At 51.0% G+C, this 25,217-nt stretch overlaps 1 protein-coding gene across 3 annotated transcripts in view; it reads right to left on the bottom strand.

Annotated features, from left to right (window-relative positions):
• The window catches only part of DNAH1 (dynein axonemal heavy chain 1), a 240,603-nt gene that overhangs the window by 82,996 nt on the left and 132,390 nt on the right, over positions 1 to 25,217 (bottom strand). For all 3 annotated transcript variants that reach the window (XM_063941354.1, XM_063941356.1, XM_063941355.1), the window contains exon 44: positions 24,753 to 24,910. In XM_063941354.1, the coding sequence (XP_063797424.1) occupies positions 24,753 to 24,910 (158 nt within the window). The remainder of the gene's footprint in view (positions 1 to 24,752; positions 24,911 to 25,217) is intronic.

Below are 25,217 nucleotides of genomic sequence, written 5' to 3'. Positions count from 1 at the left end.
AACGCTCAGTTACCACCCAGAAACGCCCCTTTCCTGTCAAACTACGATCAGCAGTGCGACTGAAAAGCGCCGCAGGATCAACAGCAAAACTGCTAAGTTTTTAGTTAAATAACTAAGCGCATGCGCGCTGCGTACCATGCGCATTTAGCAGCAAATCGCAGCATAGCGAAAATCGGCAACAAGCGAACAACTTGGAATGACCACCATTGTTTCTTAATGTACATCATTTACATGACACTTATTATAAAGTTACTTCCGGTTGTAATAAAACATGATTCAACATGAGGAACACACATTAGGGTTAGGGTGACCCTTATTATCATCATAACCCTGGTCCTCATTCCGAGTTGTTAGCTCGTTATTTTTTTTCGCTACGGAGCGATTAGTCGAAAACTGCGCATGCGCAATGTTCGCAGCGTGCCTGCGCCAAGTAAATTTGCACAAAAGTTTGGTATTTTACTCACGGCATTACGAGGTTTTTTTCTTCGTTCTGGTGATCGGAGTGTGATTGACAGGAAGTGGGTGTTTCTGGGCGGAAACTGGCCGTTTTATGGGAGCGTGCGGAAAAACGCAGGCGTTTCAGGGAAAAACGCGGGAGTGTCTGAAGAAACGGGGGAGTATCTGGGCGAACACTGGGTGTGTTTGTGACGTCAAACCAGGAACGAAACTGACTGAACTGATCGCAGTGTAGGAGTAAGTCTCGAGCTACTCAAAAACTGCAAAGAAATTTCTATTCGCAATTCTGCTAATCTTTCGTTTGCAATTCTGCTAAGCTAAGATTCATTCCCAGTAGGCGGCGGCTTAGCGTGTGCAATGCTGCTAAAAGCAGCTAGCGAGCGAACAACTCGGAATGAGGGACCCTGTTAGTCACAAGGAACAAATACAATACACAACAACACAAAGTGTTACAATATCCCCACTATAACGTAGCGTAAAACCCCAAAACATGAGATTAGAGCAGCAATCCCATAAAAAAAAAATTGTTTTTTTTTTATACATGAATCGCATTGTTTATTTTTTTCTAGAATCGTTTTAATGATTTCTTATTATGGCCAGTGTTATGTGATAGTCATGACAACCACAGTTACATGATGCAGTGAGCAGAGAGGCTTTGGAATGCCACTCTGAGCTGTCAGCATAGTCAAATCCCAACCACCTCCTTCTCAGATGACACACAGATGCATCTGACTCACAGTACAGGTGGATGGAAATGTTAGTGGCAGTACAGCGTCTGACTCACAGTACAGGTGGATAGGAAGGCTAGTGGCGGTACAGTCACAAAGATGCGTCTGACTCACAGTACAGGTGGATGGGTAGGCTAGTGGCGGTACAGTCACATAGACTCACAGTACAGGTGGATGGGAAGGCTAGTGGCGGTACAGTCACATAGACTCACAGTACAGGTGGATGGGAAGGCTAGTGGCTGTACAGTCACATAGACTCACAGTACAGGTGGATGGGAAGGCTAGTGGCGGTACAGTCACATACACTCACAGTACAGGTGGATGGGAAGGTTAGTGGCGGTACAGACACATAGACTCACAGTACAGGTGGATGGGAAGGATAGTGGCGGTACAGTCACATAGACTCACAGTACAGGTGGATGGGAAGGCTAGTGGTGGTACAGTCACATACACTCACAGTACAGGTGGATGGGAAGGCTAGTGGCGGTACAGTCACATAGACTCACAGTACAGGTGGATGGGAAGGCTAGTGGTGGTACAGTCACATACACTCACAGTACAGGTGGATGGGAAGGCTAGTGGCGGTACAGTCACATAGACTCACAGTACAGGTGGATGGGAAGACTAGTGGCGGTACAGTCACATAGACTCACAGTACAGGTGGATGGGAAGTCTAGTGGCGGTACAGTCACATAGACTCACAGTACAGGTGGATGGGAAGGCTAGTGGTGGTACAGTCACATAGACTCACAGTACAGGTAGATGGGAAGGCTAGTGGTGGTACAGTCACATAGACTCACAGTACAGGTGGATGGGAAGGCTAGTGGTGGTACAGTCACATAGACTCACAGTACAGGTGGATGGGAAGGCTAGTGGTGGTACAGTCACATAGACTCACAGTACAGGTGGATGGGAAGGCTAGTGGCGGTACAGTCACATAGACTCACAGTACAGGTGGATGGGAAGGCTAGTGGCGGTACAGTCACATAGACTCACAGTACAGGTGGATGGGAAGGCTAGTGGCGGTACAGTCACATAGACTCACAGTACAGGTGGATGGGAAGGCTAGTGGCGGTACAGTCACATAGACTCACAGTACAGGTGGATGGGAAGGCTAGTGGCGGTACAGTCACATAGACTTACAGTACAGGTGGATGGGAAGGCTAGTGGCGGTACAGTCACATAGACTCACAGTACAGGTGGATGGGAAGGCTAGTGGCGGTACAGTCACATAGACTCACAGTACAGGTGGATGGGAAGGCTAGTGGCGGTACAGTCACATAGACTCACAGTACAGGTGGATGGGAAGGCTAGTGGCGGTACAGTCACATAGACTCACAGTACAGGTGGATGGGAAGGCTAGTGGCGGTACAGTCACATACACTCACAGTACAGGTGGATGGGAAGGCTAGTGGCGGTACAGTCACATAGACTCACAGTACAGGTGGATGGGAAGGCTAGTGGCGGTACAGTCACATAGACTCACAGTACAGGTGGATGGGAAGGCTAGTGGTGGTACAGTCACATAGACTCACAGTACAGGTGGATGGGAAGGCTAGTGGTGGTACAGTCACATAGACTCACAGTACAGGTGGATGGGAAGGCTAGTGGCGGTACAGTCACATAGACTCACAGTGCAGGTGGATGGGAAGGCTAGTGGCGGTACAGTCACATAGACTCACAGTACAGGTGGATGGGAAGGCTAGTGGTGGTACAGTCACATAGACTCACAGTACAGGTGGATGGGAAGGCTAGTGGCGGTACAGTCACATAGACTCACAGTACAGGTGGATGGGAAGGCTAGTGGCGGTACAGTCACATACACTCACAGTACAGGTGGATGGGAAGGCTAGTGGCGGTACAGTCACATAGACTCACAGTACAGGTGGATGGGAAGGCTAGTGGCGGTACAGTCACATAGACTCACAGTACAGGTGGATGGGAAGGCTAGTGGTGGTACAGTCACATAGACTCACAGTACAGGTGGATGGGAAGGCTAGTGGCGGTACAGTCACATAGACTCACAGTACAGGTGGATGGGAAGGCTAGTGGTGGTACAGTCACATACACTCACAGTACAGGTGGATGGGAAGGCTAGTGGCGGTACAGTCACATAGACTCACAGTACAGGTGGATGGGAAGACTAGTGGCGGTACAGTCACATAGACTCACAGTACAGGTGGATGGGAAGTCTAGTGGCGGTACAGTCACATAGACTCACAGTACAGGTGGATGGGAAGGCTAGTGGCGGTACAGTCACATAGACTCACAGTACAGGTGGATGGGAAGGCTAGTGGCGGTACAGTCACATACACTCACAGTACAGGTGGATGGGAAGGCTAGTGGCGGTACAGTCACATAGACTCACAGTACAGGTGGATGGGAAGGCTAGTGGCGGTACAGTCACATAGACTCACAGTACAGGTGGATGGGAAGGCTAGTGGTGGTACAGTCACACACACTCACAGTACAGGTGGATGGGAAGGCTAGTGGCGGTACAGTCACATAGGCTCACAGTACAGGTGGATGGGAAGGCTAGTGGCGGTACAGTCACATAGACTCACAGTACAGGTGGATGGGAAGGCTAGTGGTGGTACAGTCACATAGACTCACAGTACAGGTGGATGGGAAGGCTAGTGGTGGTACAGTCACATAGACTCACAGTACAGGTGGATGGGAAGGCTAGTGTTGGTACAGTCACATACACTCACAGTATAGGTGGATTGGAAGACTAGTGGTGGTACAGTCACATAGACTCACAGTACAGGTGGATGGGAAGACTAGTGGCAGTACAGTCACATAGACTCACAGTACAGGTGGATGGGAAGGCTAGTGGCGGTACAGTCACATAGACTCACAGTACAGGTGGATGGGAAGGCTAGTGGCGGTACAGTCACATAGACTCACAGTACAGGTGGATGGGAAGGCTAGTGGTGGTACAGTCACATAGACTCACAGTACAGGTGGATGGGAAGGCTAGTGGCGGTACAGTCACATACACTCACAGTACAGGTGGATGGGAAGGCTAGTGGTGGTACAGTCACATAGACTCACAGTACAGGTGGATGGGAAAGCTAGTGGCGGTACAGTCACATAGACTCACAGTACAGGTGGATGGGAAGGATAGTGGCGGTACAGTCACATAGACTAACAGTATCGGTGGAAGGGAAGGCTAGTGGCAGTACAGTCACATAGACTCACAGTACAGGTGGATGGGAAGGCTAGTGGCGATACAGTCACACAGACTCACAGTACAGGTGGATGGGAAGGCTAGTGGTGGTACAGTCACATAGACTCACAGTACAGGTGGATGGGAAGGCTAGTGGTGGTACAGTCACACAGACTCACAGTACAGGTGGATGGGAAGGCTAGTGGTGGTACAGTCACATAGACTCACAGTACAGGTGGATGGGAAGGCTAGTGGCGGTACAGTCACATACACTCACAGTACAGGTGGATGGGAAGGCTAGTGGTGGTACAGTCACATAGACTCACAGTACAGGTGGATGGGAAGGCTAGTGGCGGTACAGTTACATAGACTCACAGTACAGGTGGATGGGAAGGCTAGTGGCGGTACAGTCACATAGACTCACAGTACAGGTGGATGGGAAGGCTATTGGCGGTACAGTCACATAGACTCACAGTGCAGGTGGATGGGAAGGCTAGTGGCGGTACAGTCACATAGACTCACAGTACAGGTGGATGGGAAGGCTAGTGGTGGTACAGTCACATAGACTCACAGTACAGGTGGATGGGAAGGCTAGTGGTGGTACAGTCACATAGACTCACAGTACAGGTGGATGGGAAGACTAGTGGTGGTACAGTCACATAGACTCACAGTACAGGTGGATGGGAAGGATAGTGGTGGTACAGTCACACAGACTCACAGTACAGGTGGATGGGAAGGCTAGTGGTAGTACAGTCACATAGACTCACAGTACAGGTGGATGGGAAGGCTAGTGGTGGTACAGTCACATAGACTCACAGTACAGGTGGATGGGAAGGCTAGTGGTGGTACAGTCACATACACTCACAGTACAGGTGGATGGGAAGGCTAGTGGCAGTACAGTCACACAGACTCACAGTACAGGTGGATGGGAAGGCTAGTGGTGGTACAGTCACATAGACTCACAGTACAGGTGGATGGGAAGGCTAGTGGTGGTACAGTCACATAGACTCACAGTACAGGTGGATGGGAAGGCTAGTGGCGGTACAGTCACATAGACTCACAGTACAGGTGGATGGGAAGGCTAGTGGCGGTACAGTCACATAGACTCACAGTACAGGTGGATGGGAAGGCTAGTGGTGGTACAGTCACATAGACTCACAGTACAGGTGGATGGGAAGGCTAGTGGCGGTACAGTCACATACACTCACAGTACAGGTGGATGGGAAGGCTAGTGGTGGTACAGTCACATACACTCACAGTACAGGTGGATGGGAAGGCTAGTGGTGGTACAGTCACATAGACTCACAGTACAGGTGGATGGGAAGGCTAGTGATGGTACAGTCACATACACTCACAGTACAGGTGGATGGGAAGGCTAGTGGTGGTACAGTCACATAGATACGTCTGACTCACAGTACAGGTGGATGGGAAGGCGAGTGGTGGTACAGTCACATAGACTCACAGTACAGGTGGATGGGAAGGATAGTGGTGGTACAGTCACACAGACTCACAGTACAGGTGGATGGGAAGGCTAGTGGTGGTACAGTCACATACACTCACAGTACAGGTGGATGGGAAGGCTAGTGGTGGTACAGTCACATAGACTCATAGTACAGGTGGATGGGAAGGCTAGTGGTGGTACAGTCACACAGACTCATAGTACAGGTGGATGGGAAGGCTAGTGGTGGTACAGTCACATAGACTCACAGTACAGGTGGATGGGAAGGCTAGTGGTGGTACAGTCACATACACTCACAGTACAGGTGGATGGGAAGGCTAGTGGCAGTACAGTCACACAGACTCACAGTACAGGTGGATGGGAAGCCTAGTGGTGGTACAGTCACATAGATGCGTCTGACTCACAGTACAGGTGGATGGGAAGGCTAGTGGTGGTACAGTCACATACACTCACAGTACAGGTGGATGGGAAGGCTAGTGGCGGTACAGTCACATAGACTCACAGTACAGGTGGATGGGAAGGCTAGTGGCGGTACAGTCACATAGACTCACAGTACAGGTGGATGGGAAGGCTAGTGGCGGTACAGTCACATAGACTCACAGTACAGGTGGATGGGAAGGCTAGTGGCGGTACAGTCACATAGACTCACAGTACAGGTGGATGGGAAGGCTAGTGGTGGTACAGTCACATAGACTCACAGTACAGGTGGATGGGAAGGCTAGTGGTGGTACAGTCACATACACTCACAGTACAGGTGGATGGGAAGGCTAGTGGTGGTACAGTCACATACACTCACAGTACAGGTGGATGGGAAGGCTAGTGGCGGTACAGTCACATAGACTCACAGTACAGGTGGATGGGAAGGCTAGTGGCGGTACAGTCACATAGACTCACAGTACAGGTGGATGGGAAGGCTAGTGGTGGTACAGTCACATACACTCACAGTACAGGTGGATGGGAAGGCTAGTGGTGGTACAGTCACATACACTCACAGTACAGGTGGATGGGAAGGCTAGTGGTGGTACAGTCACATAGACTCACAGTACAGGTGGATGGGAAGGCTAGTGGCGGTACAGTCACATAGACTCACAGTACAGGTGGATGGGAAGGCTAGTGGCGGTACAGTCACATAGACTCACAGTACAGGTGGATGGGAAGGCTAGTGGCGGTACAGTCACATAGACTCACAGTACAGGTGGATGGGAAGGCTAGTGGTGGTACAGTCACATAGACTCACAGTACAGGTGGATGGGAAGGCTAGTGGTGGTACAATCACATACACTCACAGTACAGGTGGATGGGAAGGCTAGTGGCGGTACAGTCACATAGACTCACAGTACAGGTGGATGGGAAGGCTAGTGGTGGTACAATCACATACACTCACAGTACAGGTGGATGGGAAGGCTAGTGGCGGTACAGTCACATAGACTCACAGTACAGGTGGATGGGAAGGATAGTGGCGGTACAGTCACATAGACTCACAGTACAGGTGGATGGGAAGGCTAGTGGTGGTACAGTCACATAGACTCACAGTACAGGTGGATGGGAAGGCTAGTGGCGGTACAGTCACATACACTCACAGTACAGGTGGATGGGAAGGCTAGTGGTAGTACAGTCACATAGACTCACAGTACAGGTGGATGGGTAGGCTAGTGGTGGTACAGTCACATACACTCACAGTACAGGTGGATGGGAAGGCTAGTGGCGGTACAGTCACATAGACTCACAGTACAGGTGGATGGGAAGGCTAGTGGTGGTACAGTCACATAGACTCACAGTACAGGTGGATGGGAAGGCTAGTGGCGGTACAGTCACATAGACTCACAGTACAGGTGGATGGAAAGGCTAGTGGTGGTACAGTCACATACACTCACAGTACAGGTGGATGGGAAGGCTAGTGGCGGTACAGTCACATAGACTCACAGTACAGGTGGATGGGAAGGCTAGTGGTGGTACAGTCACATAGATACGTCTGACTCACAGTACAGGTGGATGGGAAGGCTAGTGGCGGTACAGTCACATAGACTCTCAGTACAGGTGGATGGGAAGGCTAGTGGTGGTACAGTCACACAGACTCACAGTACAGGTGGATGGGAAGGCTAGTGGTGGTACAGTCACACAGACTCACAGTACAGGTGGATGGGAAGGCTAGTGGTGGTACAGTCACACAGACTCACAGTACAGGTGGATGGGAAGGCTAGTGGTGGTACAGTCACACAGACTCTCAGTACAGGTGGATGGGAAGGCTAGTGGTGGTACAGTCACATAGACTCACAGTACAGGTGGATGGGAAGGCTAGTGATGGTACAGTCACATACACTCACAGTACAGGTGGATGGGAAGGCTAGTGGTGGTACAGTCACATAGATACGTCTGACTCACAGTACAGGTGGATGGGAAGGCGAGTGGTGGTACAGTCACATAGACTCACAGTACAGGTGGATGGGAAGGATAGTGGTGGTACAGTCACACAGACTCACAGTACAGGTGGATGGGAAGGCTAGTGGTGGTACAGTCACATACACTCACAGTACAGGTGGATGGGAAGGCTAGTGGTGGTACAGTCACATAGACTCATAGTACAGGTGGATGGGAAGGCTAGTGGTGGTACAGTCACATACACTCACAGTACAGGTGGATGGGAAGGTTAGTGGCGGTACAGTCACATAGACTCACAGTACAGGTGGATGGGAAGGCTAGTGGTGGTACAGTCACATAGATGCGTCTGACTCACAGTACAGGTGGATGGGAAGGCTAGTGGCGGTACAGTCACATAGACTCACAGTACAGGTGGATGGGAAGGCTAGTGGCGGTACAGTCACATAGACTCACAGTACAGGTGGATGGGAAGGCTAGTGGTGGTACAGTCACATACACTCACAGTACAGGTGGATGGGAAGGCTAGTGGTGGTACAGTCACATACACTCACAGTACAGGTGGATGGGAAGGCTAGTGGTGGTACAGTCACATACACTCACAGTACAGGTGGATGGGAAGGCTAGTGGTGGTACAGTCACATACACTCACAGTACAGGTGGATGGGAAGGCTAGTGGTGGTACAGTCACATAGACTCACAGTACAGGTGGATGGGAAGGCTAGTGGCGGTACAGTCACATAGACTCACAGTACAGGTGGATGGGAAGGCTAGTGGCGGTACAGTCACATAGACTCACAGTACAGGTGAATGGGAAGGCTAGTGGCGGTACAGTCACATAGACTCACAGTACAGGTGGATGGGAAGGCTAGTGGTGGTACAGTCACATAGATACGTCTGACTCACAGTACAGGTGGATGGGAAGGCGAGTGGTGGTACAGTCACATAGACTCACAGTACAGGTGGATGGGAAGGCTAGTGGCGGTACAGTCACATAGACTCACAGTACAGGTGGATGGGAAGGATAGTGGCGGTACAGTCACATACACTCACAGTACAGGTGGATGGGAAGGCTAGTGGTGGTACAGTCCCATAGACTCACAGTACAGGTGGATGGGAAGGCTAGTGGTGGTACAGTCACATAGACTCACAGTACAGGTGGATGGGAAGGCTAGTGGTGGTACAATCACATACACTCACAGTACAGGTGGATGGGAAGGCTAGTGGCGGTACAGTCACATAGACTCACAGTACAGGTGGATGGGAAGGATAGTGGTGGTACAATCACATACACTCACAGTACAGGTGGATGGGAAGGCTAGTGGTGGTACAGTCACATAGACTCACAGTACAGGTGGATGGGAAGGCTAGTGGCGGTACAGTCACATAGACTCACAGTACAGGTGGATGGGAAGGCTAGTGGCGGTACAGTCACATAGACTCACAGTACAGGTGGATGGGAAGGCTAGTGGCGGTACAGTCACATACACTCACAGTACAGGTGGATGGGAAGGCTAGTGGTGGTACAGTCACATACACTCACAGTACAGGTGGATGGGAAGGCTAGTGGCGGTACAGTCACATAGACTCACAGTACAGGTGGATGGGAAGGCTAGTGGTGGTACAGTCACATAGATACGTCTGACTCACAGTACAGGTGGATGGGAAGGCTAGTGGCGGTACAGTCACATAGACTCTCAGTACAGGTGGATGGGAAGGCTAGTGGTGGTACAGTCACACAGACTCACAGTACAGGTGGATGGGAAGGCTAGTGGTGGTACAGTCACACAGACTCACAGTACAGGTGGATGGGAAGGATAGTGGCGGTACAGTCACATAGACTAACAGTATCGGTGGAAGGGAAGGCTAGTGGCAGTACAGTCACATAGACTCACAGTACAGGTGGATGGGAAGGCTAGTGGCGATACAGTCACACAGACTCACAGTACAGGTGGATGGGAAGGCTAGTGGTGGTACAGTCACATAGACTCACAGTACAGGTGGATGGGAAGGCTAGTGGTGGTACAGTCACACAGACTCACAGTACAGGTGGATGGGAAGGCTAGTGGTGGTACAGTCACATAGACTCACAGTACAGGTGGATGGGAAGGCTAGTGGCGGTACAGTCACATACACTCACAGTACAGGTGGATGGGAAGGCTAGTGGTGGTACAGTCACATAGACTCACAGTACAGGTGGATGGGAAGGCTAGTGGCGGTACAGTTACATAGACTCACAGTACAGGTGGATGGGAAGGCTAGTGGCGGTACAGTCACATAGACTCACAGTACAGGTGGATGGGAAGGCTATTGGCGGTACAGTCACATAGACTCACAGTGCAGGTGGATGGGAAGGCTAGTGGCGGTACAGTCACATAGACTCACAGTACAGGTGGATGGGAAGGCTAGTGGTGGTACAGTCACATAGACTCACAGTACAGGTGGATGGGAAGGCTAGTGGTGGTACAGTCACATAGACTCACAGTACAGGTGGATGGGAAGACTAGTGGTGGTACAGTCACATAGACTCACAGTACAGGTGGATGGGAAGGATAGTGGTGGTACAGTCACACAGACTCACAGTACAGGTGGATGGGAAGGCTAGTGGTAGTACAGTCACACAGACTCACAGTACAGGTGGATGGGAAGGCTAGTGGTGGTACAGTCACATAGACTCACAGTACAGGTGGATGGGAAGGCTAGTGGTGGTACAGTCACATACACTCACAGTACAGGTGGATGGGAAGGCTAGTGGCAGTACAGTCACACAGACTCACAGTACAGGTGGATGGGAAGGCTAGTGGTGGTACAGTCACATAGACTCACAGTACAGGTGGATGGGAAGGCTAGTGGTGGTACAGTCACATAGACTCACAGTACAGGTGGATGGGAAGGCTAGTGGCGGTACAGTCACATAGACTCACAGTACAGGTGGATGGGAAGGCTAGTGGCGGTACAGTCACATAGACTCACAGTACAGGTGGATGGGAAGGCTAGTGGTGGTACAGTCACATAGACTCACAGTACAGGTGGATGGGAAGGCTAGTGGCGGTACAGTCACATACACTCACAGTACAGGTGGATGGGAAGGCTAGTGGTGGTACAGTCACATACACTCACAGTACAGGTGGATGGGAAGGCTAGTGGTGGTACAGTCACATAGACTCACAGTACAGGTGGATGGGAAGGCTAGTGATGGTACAGTCACATACACTCACAGTACAGGTGGATGGGAAGGCTAGTGGTGGTACAGTCACATAGATACGTCTGACTCACAGTACAGGTGGATGGGAAGGCGAGTGGTGGTACAGTCACATAGACTCACAGTACAGGTGGATGGGAAGGATAGTGGTGGTACAGTCACACAGACTCACAGTACAGGTGGATGGGAAGGCTAGTGGTGGTACAGTCACATACACTCACAGTACAGGTGGATGGGAAGGCTAGTGGTGGTACAGTCACATAGACTCATAGTACAGGTGGATGGGAAGGCTAGTGGTGGTACAGTCACACAGACTCATAGTACAGGTGGATGGGAAGGCTAGTGGTGGTACAGTCACATAGACTCACAGTACAGGTGGATGGGAAGGCTAGTGGTGGTACAGTCACATACACTCACAGTACAGGTGGATGGGAAGGCTAGTGGCAGTACAGTCACACAGACTCACAGTACAGGTGGATGGGAAGGCTAGTGGTGGTACAGTCACATAGATGCGTCTGACTCACAGTACAGGTGGATGGGAAGGCTAGTGGTGGTACAGTCACATACACTCACAGTACAGGTGGATGGGAAGGCTAGTGGCGGTACAGTCACATAGACTCACAGTACAGGTGGATGGGAAGGCTAGTGGCGGTACAGTCACATAGACTCACAGTACAGGTGGATGGGAAGGCTAGTGGCGGTACATTCACATAGACTCACAGTACAGGTGGATGGGAAGGCTAGTGGCGGTACAGTCACATAGACTCACAGTACAGGTGGATGGGAAGGCTAGTGGCGGTACAGTCACATAGACTCACAGTACAGGTGGATGGGAAGGCTAGTGGCGGTACAGTCACATAGACTCACAGTACAGGTGGATGGGAAGGCTAGTGGTGGTACAGTCACATAGACTCACAGTACAGGTGGATGGGAAGGCTAGTGGTGGTACAGTCACATACACTCACAGTACAGGTGGATGGGAAGGCTAGTGGTGGTACAGTCACATACACTCACAGTACAGGTGGATGGGAAGGCTAGTGGCGGTACAGTCACATAGACTCACAGTACAGGTGGATGGGAAGGCTAGTGGCGGTACAGTCACATAGACTCACAGTACAGGTGGATGGGAAGGCTAGTGGTGGTACAGTCACATACACTCACAGTACAGGTGGATGGGAAGGCTAGTGGTGGTACAGTCACATACACTCACAGTACAGGTGGATGGGAAGGCTAGTGGTGGTACAGTCACATAGACTCACAGTACAGGTGGATGGGAAGGCTAGTGGCGGTACAGTCACATAGACTCACAGTACAGGTGGATGGGAAGGCTAGTGGCGGTACAGTCACATAGACTCACAGTACAGGTGGATGGGAAGGCTAGTGGCGGTACAGTCACATAGACTCACAGTACAGGTGGATGGGAAGGCTAGTGGTGGTACAGTCACATAGACTCACAGTACAGGTGGATGGGAAGGCTAGTGGTGGTACAATCACATACACTCACAGTACAGGTGGATGGGAAGGCTAGTGGCGGTACAGTCACATAGACTCACAGTACAGGTGGATGGGAAGGCTAGTGGTGGTACAATCACATACACTCACAGTACAGGTGGATGGGAAGGCTAGTGGCGGTACAGTCACATAGACTCACAGTACAGGTGGATGGGAAGGATAGTGGCGGTACAGTCACATAGACTCACAGTACAGGTGGATGGGAAGGCTAGTGGTGGTACAGTCACATAGACTCACAGTACAGGTGGATGGGAAGGCTAGTGGCGGTACAGTCACATAGACTCACAGTACAGGTGGATGGAAAGGCTAGTGGTGGTACAGTCACATACACTCACAGTACAGGTGGATGGGAAGGCTAGTGGCGGTACAGTCACATAGACTCACAGTACAGGTGGATGGGAAGGCTAGTGGTGGTACAGTCACATAGATACGTCTGACTCACAGTACAGGTGGATGGGAAGGCTAGTGGCGGTACAGTCACATAGACTCTCAGTACAGGTGGATGGGAAGGCTAGTGGTGGTACAGTCACACAGACTCACAGTACAGGTGGATGGGAAGGCTAGTGGTGGTACAGTCACACAGACTCACAGTACAGGTGGATGGGAAGGCTAGTGGTGGTACAGTCACACAGACTCACAGTACAGGTGGATGGGAAGGCTAGTGGTGGTACAGTCACACAGACTCTCAGTACAGGTGGATGGGAAGGCTAGTGGTGGTACAGTCACATAGACTCACAGTACAGGTGGATGGGAAGGCTAGTGATGGTACAGTCACATACACTCACAGTACAGGTGGATGGGAAGGCTAGTGGTGGTACAGTCACATAGATACGTCTGACTCACAGTACAGGTGGATGGGAAGGCGAGTGGTGGTACAGTCACATACACTCACAGTACAGGTGGATGGGAAGGCTAGTGGTGGTACAGTCACATAGACTCATAGTACAGGTGGATGGGAAGGCTAGTGGTGGTACAGTCACATACACTCACAGTACAGGTGGATGGGAAGGTTAGTGGCGGTACAGTCACATAGACTCACAGTACAGGTGGATGGGAAGGCTAGTGGTGGTACAGTCACATAGATGCGTCTGACTCACAGTACAGGTGGATGGGAAGGCTAGTGGCGGTACAGTCACATAGACTCACAGTACAGGTGGATGGGAAGGCTAGTGGCGGTACAGTCACATAGACTCACAGTACAGGTGGATGGGAAGGCTAGTGGTGGTACAGTCACATACACTCACAGTACAGGTGGATGGGAAGGCTAGTGGTGGTACAGTCACATACACTCACAGTACAGGTGGATGGGAAGGCTAGTGGTGGTACAGTCACATACACTCACAGTACAGGTGGATGGGAAGGCTAGTGGTGGTACAGTCACATACACTCACAGTACAGGTGGATGGGAAGGCTAGTGGTGGTACAGTCACATAGACTCACAGTACAGGTGGATGGGAAGGCTAGTGGCGGTACAGTCACATAGACTCACAGTACAGGTGGATGGGAAGGCTAGTGGCGGTACAGTCACATAGACTCACAGTACAGGTGGATGGGAAGGCTAGTGGCGGTACAGTCACATAGACTCACAGTACAGGTGGATGGGAAGGCTAGTGGTGGTACAGTCACATAGATACGTCTGACTCACAGTACAGGTGGATGGGAAGGCGAGTGGTGGTACAGTCACATAGACTCACAGTACAGGTGGATGGGAAGGCTAGTGGCGGTACAGTCACATAGACTCACAGTACAGGTGGATGGGAAGGATAGTGGCGGTACAGTCACATACACTCACAGTACAGGTGGATGGGAAGGCTAGTGGTGGTACAGTCACATAGACTCACAGTACAGGTGGATGGGAAGGCTAGTGGTGGTACAGTCACATAGACTCACAGTACAGGTGGATGGGAAGGCTAGTGGTGGTACAATCACATACACTCACAGTACAGGTGGATGGGAAGGCTAGTGGCGGTACAGTCACATAGACTCACAGTACAGGTGGATGGGAAGGATAGTGGTGGTACAATCACATACACTCACAGTACAGGTGGATGGGAAGGCTAGTGGTGGTACAGTCACATAGACTCACAGTACAGGTGGATGGGAAGGCTAGTGGCGGTACAGTCACATAGACTCACAGTACAGGTGGATGGGAAGGCTAGTGGCGGTACAGTCACATAGACTCACAGTACAGGTGGATGGGAAGGCTAGTGGCGGTACAGTCACATACACTCACAGTACAGGTGGATGGGAAGGCTAGTGGTGGTACAGTCACATACACTCACAGTACAGGTGGATGGGAAGGCTAGTGGCGGTACAGTCACATAGACTCACAGTACAGGTGGATGGGAAGGCTAGTGGTGGTACAGTCACATAGATACGTCTGACTCACAGTACAGGTGGATGGGAAGGCTAGTGGCGGTACAGTCACATAGACTCTCAGTACAGGTGGATGGGAAGGCTAGTGGTGGTACAGTCACACAGACTCACAGTACAGGTGGATGGGAAGGCTAGTGGTGGTACAGTCACACAGACTCACAGTACAGGTGGATGGGAAGGCTAGTGGTGGTACAGTCACACAGACTCACAGTACAGGTGGATGGGAAGGCTAGTGGTGGTACAGTCACACAGACTCACAGTACAGGTGGATGGGAAGGCTAGTGGTGGTACAGTCACATAGACTCACAGTACAGGTGGATGGGAAGGCTAGTGATGGTACAGTCACATACACTCACAGTACAGGTGGATGGGAAGGCTAGTGGTGGTACAGTCACATAGACTCATAGTACAGGTGGATGGGAAGGCTAGTGGTGGTACAGTCACATACACTCACAGTACAGGTGGATGGGAAGGTTAGTGGCGGTACAGTCACATAGACTCACAGTACAGGTGGATGGGAAGGCTAGTGGTGGTACAGTCACATAGACTCACAGTACAGGTGGATGGGAAGGCTAGTGGTGGTACAATCACACACTCACAGTACAGGTGGATGGGAAGGCTAGTGGCGGTACAGTCACATAGACTCACAGTACAGGTGGATGGGAAGGCTAGTGGTGGTACAATCACATACACTCACAGTACAGGTGGATGGGAAGGCTAGTGGCGGTACAGTCACATAGACTCACAGTACAGGTGGATGGGAAGGATAGTGGCGGTACAGTCACATACACTCACAGTACAGGTGGATGGGAAGGCTAGTGGTGGTACAGTCACATAGACTCACAGTACAGGTGGATGGGAAGGCTAGTGGCGGTACAGTCACATAGACTCACAGTACAGGTGGATGGGAAGGCTAGTGGCGGTACAGTCACATACACTCACAGTACAGGTGGATGGGAAGGCTAGTGGCTGTACAGTCACATAGACTCACAGTACAGGTGGATGGGAAGGCTAGTGGTGGTACAGTCACATACACTCACAGTACAGGTGGATGAGAAGGCTAGTGGCGGTACAGTCACATAGACTCACAGTACATGTGGATGGGAAGGCTAGTGGCGGTACAGTCACATACACTCACAGTACAGGTGGATGGGAAGGCTAGTGGTGGTACAGTCACATACACTCACAGTACAGGTGGATGGGAAGGCTAGTGGTGGTACAGTCACATACACTCACAGTACAGGTGGATGGGAAGGCTAGTGGCGGTACAGTCACATAGACTCACAGTACAGGTGGATGGGAAGGCTAGTGGCGGTACAGTCACATAGACTCACAGTACAGGTGGATGGGAAGGCTAGTGGCGGTACAGTCACATAGACTCACAGTACAGGTGGATGGGAAGGCTAGTGGCGGTACAGTCACATAGACTCACAGTACAGGTGGATGGGAAGGCTAGTGGCGGTACAGTCACATAGACTCACAGTACAGGTGGATGGGAAGGCTAGTGGTGGTACAGTCACACAGACTCACAGTACAGGTGGATGGGAAGGCTAGTGGTGGTACAGTCACATAGATACGTCTGACTCACAGTACAGGTGGATGGGAAGGCTAGTGGTGGTACAGTCACACAGACTCACAGTACAGGTGGATGGGAAGGCTAGTGGTGGTACAGTCACACAGACTCACAGTACAGGTGGATGGGAAGGCTAGTGGTGGTACAGTCACACAGACTCACAGTACAGGTGGATGGGAAGGCTAGTGGTGGTACAGTCACATAGACTCACAGTACAGGTGGATGGGAAGGCTAGTGGTAGTACAGTCACATAGACTCACAGTACAGGTGGATGGGAAGGCTAGTGGCGGTACAGTCACATACACTCACAGTACAGGTGGATAGGAAGGCTAGTGGTGGTACAGTCACATACACTCACAGTACAGGTGGATGGGAAGCCTAGTGGTAGTACAGTCACATAGACTCACAGTACAGGTGGATGGGAAGGCTAGTGATGGTACAGTCACATAGACTCACAGTACAGGTGGATGGGAAGGCTAGTGATGGTACAGTCACATACACTCACAGTACAGGTGGATGGGAAGGCTAGTGGTGGTACAGTCACATAGACTCACAGTACAGGTGGATAGGAAGGCTAGTGGTGGTACAGTCACATACACTCACAGTACAGGTGGATGGGAAGCCTAGTGGTAGTACAGTCACATAGACTCACAGTACAGGTGGATGGGAAGGCTAGTGATGGTACAGTCACATAGACTCACAGTACAGGTGGATGGGAAGGCTAGTGATGGTACAGTCACATACACTCACAGTACAGGTGGATGGGAAGGCTAGTGGTGGTACAGTCACATAGACTCACAGTACAGGTGGATGGGAAGGCTAGTGGTGGTACAGTCACATAGACTCACAGTACAGGTGGATGGGAAGGCTAGTGGTGGTACAGTCACATAGATTCACAGTACAGGTGGATGGGAAGGCTAGTGGCGGTACAGTCACATAGATTCACAGTACAGGTGGATGGGAAGGCTAGTGGCGGTACAGTCACATACACTCACAGTACAGGTGGATGGGAAGGCTAGTGGTGGTACAGTCACATAGACTCACAGTACAGGTGGATGGGAAGGCTAGTGGTGGTACAGTCACATAGACTCACAGTACAGGTGGATGGGAAGGCTAGTGGCGGTACAGTCACATACACTCACTGTACAGGTGGATGGGAAGGCTAGTGGTGGTACAGTCACATACACTCACAGTACAGGTGGATGGGAAGGCTAGTGGTGGTACAGTCACATAGACTCACAGTACAGGTGGATGGGAAGGCTAGTGGCGGTACAGTCACATAGACTCACAGTACAGGTGGATGGGAAGGCTAGTGGTGGTACAGTCACATACACTCACAGTACAGGTGGATGGGAAGGCTAGTGGTGGTACAGTCACATACACTCACAGTACAGGTGGATGGGAAGGCTAGTGGTGGTACAGTCACATAGACTCACAGTACAGGTGGATGGGAAGGATAGTGGTGGTACAGTCACATAGACTCACAGTACAGGTGGATGGGAAGGCTAGTGGTGGTACAGTCACATAGACTCACAGTACAGGTGGATGGGAAGGCTAGTGGTGGTACAGTCACATAGACTCACAGTACAGGTGGATGGGAAGGCTAGTGGCGGTACAGTCACATAGACTCACAGTACAGGTGGATGGGAAGGCTAGTGGTGGTACAGTCACATAGACTCACAGTACAGGTGGATGGGAAGGCTAGTGGTGGTACAGTCACATAGACTCACAGTACAGGTGGATGGGAAGGCTAGTGGTGGTACAGTCACACAGACTCATAGTACAGGTGGATGGGAAGGATAGTGGCGGTACAGTCACATACACTCACAGTACAGGTGGATGGGAAGGATAGTGGCGGTACAGTCACATACACTCACAGTACAGGTGGATGGGAAGGCTAGTGGCGGTACAGTCACATAGACTCACAGTACAGGTGGATGGGAAGGCTAGTGGCGGTGCAGTCACATAGACTCACAGTACAGGTGGATGGGAAGGCTAGTGGCGGTACAGTCACATACACTCACAGTACAGGTGGATGGGAAGGCTAGTGGTGGTACAGTCACATAGACTCACAGTACAGGTGGATGGGAAGGCTAGTGGTGGTACAGTCACATAGACTCACAGTACAGGTGGATGGGAAGGCTAGTGGTGGTACAGTCACATAGATACGTCTGACTCACAGTACAGGTGGATGGGAAGGCTAGTGGCGGTACAGTTACATAGACTCACAGTACAGGTGGATGGGAAGGCTAGTGGCGGTACAGTCACATAGACTCACAGTACAGGTGGATGGGAAGGCTAGTGGCGGTACAGTCACATAGACTCACAGTACAGGTGGATGGGAAGGATAGTGGCGGTACAGTCACATAGACTCACAGTACAGGTGGATGTGAAGGCTAGTGGTGGTACAGTCACATAGACTCACAGTACAGGTGGATGGGAAGGCTAGTGGTGGTACAGTCACATAGACTCACAGTACAGGTGGATGGGAAGGCTAGTGGTGGTACAGTCACATAGACTCACAGTACAGGTGGATGGGAAGGCTAGTGGCGGTACAGTCACATAGACTCACAGTACAGGTGGATGGGAAGGCTAGTGGCGGTACAGTCACATAGACTCACAGTACAGGTGGATAGGAAGGCTAGTGGCGGTACAGTCACATACACTCACAGTACAGGTGGATGGGAAGGCTAGTGGTGGTACAGTCACATAGACTCACAGTACAGGTGGATGGGAAGGCTAGTGGCGGTACAGTCACATAGACTCACAGTACAGGTGGATGGGAAGGCTAGTGGTGGTACAGTCACATAGACTCACAGTACAGGTGGATGGGAAGGCTAGTGGTGGTACAGTCACATAGATACATCTCACTCACAGTACAGGTGGATGGGAAGGCTAGTGGTAGTACAGTCACATAGACTCACAGTACAGGTGGATGGGAAGGCTAGTGGTGGTACAGTCACATACACTCACAGTACAGGTGGATGGGAAGGCTAGTGGTAGTACAGTCACATAGACTCACAGTACAGGTGGATGGGAAGGCTAGTGGTGGTACAGTCACATAGACTCACAGTACAGGTGGATGGGAAGGCTAGTGGCGGTACAGTCACATACACTCACAGTACAGGTGGATGGGAAGGCTAGTGGTGGTACAGTCACATACACTCACAGTACAGGTGGATGGGAAGGCTAGTGGTGGTACAGTCACATACACTCACAGTACAGGTGGATGGGAAGGATAGTGGTGGTACAGTCACATAGACTCACAGTACAGGTGGATGGGAAGGCTAGTGGTGGTACAGTCACATACACTCACAGTACAGGTGGATGGGAAGGCTAGTGGTGGTACAGTCACATAGACTCACAGAACAGGTGGATGGGAAGGCTAGTGGTGGTACAGTCACATAGACTCACAGTATAGGTGGATGGGAAGGCTAGTGATGGTACAGTCACATACACTCACAGTACAGGTGGATGGGAAGGCTAGTGGTGGTACAGTCACATAGACTCACAGTACAGGTGGATGGGAAGGCTAGTGGTGGTACAGTCACACAGACTCACAGTACAGGTGGATGGGAAGGCTAGTGGTGGTACAGTCACATACACTCACAGTACAGGTGGATGGGAAGGCTAGTGGTGGTACAGTCACATAGACTCACAGTACAGGTGGATGGGAAGGCTAGTGGTGGTACAGTCACATACACTCACAGTACAGGTGGATGGGAAGGCTAGTGGTGGTACAGTCACATACACTCACAGTACAGGTGGATGGGAAGGCTAGTGGTGGTACAGTCACATAGACTCACTGTACAGGTGGATGGGAAAGCTAGTGGCGGTACAGTCACATAGACTCACTGTACAGGTGGATGGGAAAGCTAGTGGCGGTACAGTCACATAGACTCACAGTACAGGTGGATGGGAAGGCTAGTGGCGGTACAGTCACATAGACTCACAGTACAGGTGGATGGGAAGGCTAGTGGTGGTACAGTCACATAGACTCACAGTACAGGTGGATGGGAAGGCTAGTGGTGGTACAGTCACATACACTCACAGTACAGGTGGATGGGAAGGCTAGTGGCGGTACAGTCACATACACTCACAGTACAGGTGGATAGGAAGGCTAGTGGCGGTACAGTCACATAGACTCACAGTACAGGTGGATGGGAAGGCTAGTGGCGGTACAGTCACATAGACTCACAGTACAGGTGGATGGGAAGGCTAGTGGTGGTACAGTCACATACACTCACAGTACAGGTGGATGGGAAGGCTAGTGGTAGTACAGTCACATAGACTCACAGTACAGGTGGATGGGAAGGCTAGTGATGGTACAGTCACATAGACTCACAGTACAGGTGGATGGGAAGGCTAGTGATGGTACAGTCACATACACTCACAGTACAGGTGGATGGGAAGGCTAGTGGTGGTACAGTCACATAGACTCACAGTACAGGTGGATGGGAAGGCTAGTGGTGGTACAGTCACATAGACTCACAGTACAGGTGGATGGGAAGGCTAGTGGTGGTACAGTCACATAGATTCACAGTACAGGTGGATGGGAAGGCTAGTGGCGGTACAGTCACATAGATTCACAGTACAGGTGGATGGGAAGGCTAGTGGTAGTACAGTCACATAGACTCACAGTACAGGTGGATGGGAAGGCTAGTGGCGGTACAGTCACATACACTCACAGTACAGGTGGATGGGAAGGCTAGTGGTGGTACAGTCACATAGACTCACAGAACAGGTGGATGGGAAGGCTAGTGGTGGTACAGTCACATAGACTCACAGAACAGGTGGATGGGAAGGCTAGTGGTGGTACAGTCACATACACTCACAGTACAGGTGGATGGGAAGGCTAGTGGTGGTACAGTCACATAGACTCACAGTACAGGTGGATGGGAAGGCTAGTGGTGGTACAGTCACACAGACTCACAGTACAGGTGGATGGGAAGGCTAGTGGTGGTACAGTCACATACACTCACAGTACAGGTGGATGGGAAGGCTAGTGGTGGTACAGTCACATAGACTCACAGTACAGGTGGATGGGAAGGCTAGTGGTGGTACAGTCACATACACTCACAGTACAGGTGGATGGGAAGGCTAGTGGTGGTACAGTCACATACACTCACAGTACAGGTGGATGGGAAGGCTAGTGGTGGTACAGTCACATAGACTCACTGTACAGGTGGATGGGAAAGCTAGTGGCGGTACAGTCACATAGACTCACTGTACAGGTGGATGGGAAAGCTAGTGGCGGTACAGTCACATAGACTCACAGTACAGGTGGATGGGAAGGCTAGTGGCGGTACAGTCACATAGACTCACAGTACAGGTGGATGGGAAGGCTAGTGGTGGTACAGTCACATAGACTCACAGTACGGGTGGATGGGAAGGCTAGTGGTGGTACAGTCACATACACTCACAGTACAGGTGGATGGGAAGGCTAGTGGCGGTACAGTCACATACACTCACAGTACAGGTGGATGGGAAGGCTAGTGGTGGTACAGTCACATACACTCACAGTACAGGTGGATGGGAAGGCTAGTGGCGGTACAGTCACATAGACTCACAGTACAGGTGGATGGGAAGGCTAGTGGCGGTACAGTCACATAGACTCACAGTACAGGTGGATGGGAAGGCTAGTGGCGGTACAGTCACATAGACTCACAGTACAGGTGGATGGGAAGGCTAGTGGTAGTACAGTCACATAGACTCACAGTACAGGTGGATGGGAAGGCTAGTGGCGGTACAGTCACATAGACTCACAGTACAGGTGGATGGGAAGGCTAGTGGCGGTACAGTCACATACACTCACAGTACAGGTGGATGGGAAGGCTAGTGGTGGTACAGTCACATAGACTCACAGTACAGGTGGATGGGAAGGCTAGTGGTGGTACAGTCACATAGACTCACAGTACAGGTGGATAGGAAGGCTAGTGGCGGTACAGTCACATACACTCACAGTACAGGTGGATGGGAAGGCTAGTGGTGGTACAGTCACATAGACTCACAGTACAGGTGGATGGGAAGGCTAGTGGTGGTACAGTCACATAGACTCACAGTACAGGTGGATGGGAAGGCTAATGGCGGTACAGTCACATAGACTCACAGTACAGGTGGATGGGAAGGCTAGTGGTGGTACAGTCACATAGACTCACAGTACAGGTGGATGGGAAGGCTAGTGGCGGTACAGTCACATAGACTCACAGTACAGGTGGATGGGAAGGCTAGTGGTGGTACAGTCACATAGACTCACAGTACAGGTGGATGGGAAGGCTAGTGGCGGTACAGTCACATAGACTCACAGTACAGGTGGATGGGAAGGCTAGTGGTGGTACAGTCACATACACTCACAGTACAGGTGGATGGGAAGGCTAGTGGCGGTAAAGTCACATACACTCACAGTACAGGTGGATGGGAAGGCTAGTGGCGGTACAGTCACATAGATACGTCTGACTCACAGTACAGGTGGATGGGAAGGCTAGTGGTGGTACAGTCACATAGACTCACAGTACAGGTGGATGGGAAGGCTAGTGGTGGTACAGTCACATAGATACGTCTGACTCACAGTACAGGTGGATGGGAAGGCTAGTGGTGGTACAGTCACATACACTCACAGTACAGGTGGATGGGAAGGCTAGTGGTGGTACAGTCACATAGACTCACAGTACAGGTGGATGGGAAGGCGAGTGGTGGTACAGTCACATACACTCACAGTACAGGTGGATGGGAAGGCTAGTGGTGGTACAGTCACATACACTCACAGTACAGGTGGATGGGAAGGCTAGTGGCGGTACAGTCACATAGATACGTCTGACTCACAGTACAGGTGGATGGGAAGGCTAGTGGTGGTACAGTCACATAGACTCACAGTACAGGTGGATGGGAAGGCTAGTGGTGGTACAGTCACATAGACTCACAGTACAGGTGGATGGGAAGGCTAGTGGTGGTACAGTCACATAGACTCACAGTACAGGTGGATGGGAAGGCTAGTGGTGGTACAGTCACATAGACTCACAGTACAGGTGGATGGGAAGGCTAGTGGTGGTACAGTCACATAGACTCACAGTACAGGTGGATGGGAAGGCTAGTGGTGGTACAGTCACATAGACTCACAGTACAGGTGGATGGGAAGGCTAGTGGCGGTAAAGTCACATACACTCACAGTACAGGTGGATGGGAAGGCTAGTGGCGGTACAGTCACATAGATACGTCTGACTCACAGTACAGGTGGATGGGAAGGCTAGTGGTGGTACAGTCACATACACTCACAGTACAGGTGGATGGGAAGGCTAGTGGTGGTACAGTCACATAGACTCACAGTACAGGTGGATGGGAAGGCTAGTGGTGGTACAGTCACATAGATACGTCTGACTCAGTACAGGTGGATGGGAAGGCTAGTGGTAGTACAGTCACATAGACTCACAGTACAGGTGGATGGGAAGGCTAGTGGTGGTACAGTCACATAGACTCACAGTACAGGTGGATGGGAAGGCTAGTGGTGGTACAGTCACATAGACTCACAGTACAGGTGGATGGGAAGGCTAGTGGTGGTACAGTCACATAGACTCACAGTACAGGTGGATGGGAAGGCTAGTGGTGGTACAGTCACATAGACTCACAGTACAGGTGGATGGGAAGGCTAGTGGCGGTACTGGGAGCTGAAGGTCTAGCACAGAACGCAGCAGCTGCTCTCTTCTATTATCAGTAACACTGCCGGCCACACGGAACCATTTCCTCCTCCTACAAAGAGCTGAACGACTTTATTTATGAATGCGGTAATTTATTCCTCCACAGCTAACAACCCCCCCATTCCTCAGGACGTTTAGCAGAACACCCACATAACCGGCGGGCACACAATACAGTCTGTATTCCTCTGCACATGCCACAATGGTACATACCTATCTGCTTACGGTCATACCACCCCCCATGGTCCATCCACTGTCTCAGCAGCTCAATAGGGGGCTGCGCGCCGTATGTCTCCAGCGCTGGCATGTTCATGTCATCGATGAAGAAGATGAAGTAACGTCCGAGGGGCGGCCCAAACACCCCCTTCCTCCTGTAAGTACATAGATGTCACATATTATCTGACCTTACTGTGCCAACATACATTGAGGAGTGTGAGCTCTGTGGACAAAATCGATGTTTGAAATTCTGAGGACATCATAAATGCGTAAGACCTCAGCTGCACACAACTGTATTGTTGCTCACTGCATACTGCCATATTTCTGTGAAAGTCACACAGCTAGTCTGAAACGTTTGTGAACAGTGCCATATATAATCTAGAGCCTGACACGGTTTTGCTTTCAGTACTTTACCAAATAACTCTTAAGTTACTGAACCTACTGTAGCTGTATCGTAATGTA

This window comes from Pseudophryne corroboree, chromosome 9 (assembly GCF_028390025.1).
Source record: "Pseudophryne corroboree isolate aPseCor3 chromosome 9, aPseCor3.hap2, whole genome shotgun sequence".
Lineage (NCBI taxonomy): Eukaryota > Metazoa > Chordata > Amphibia > Anura > Myobatrachidae > Pseudophryne > Pseudophryne corroboree.
This window is presented reverse-complemented; position numbering and strand designations above follow the sequence as displayed.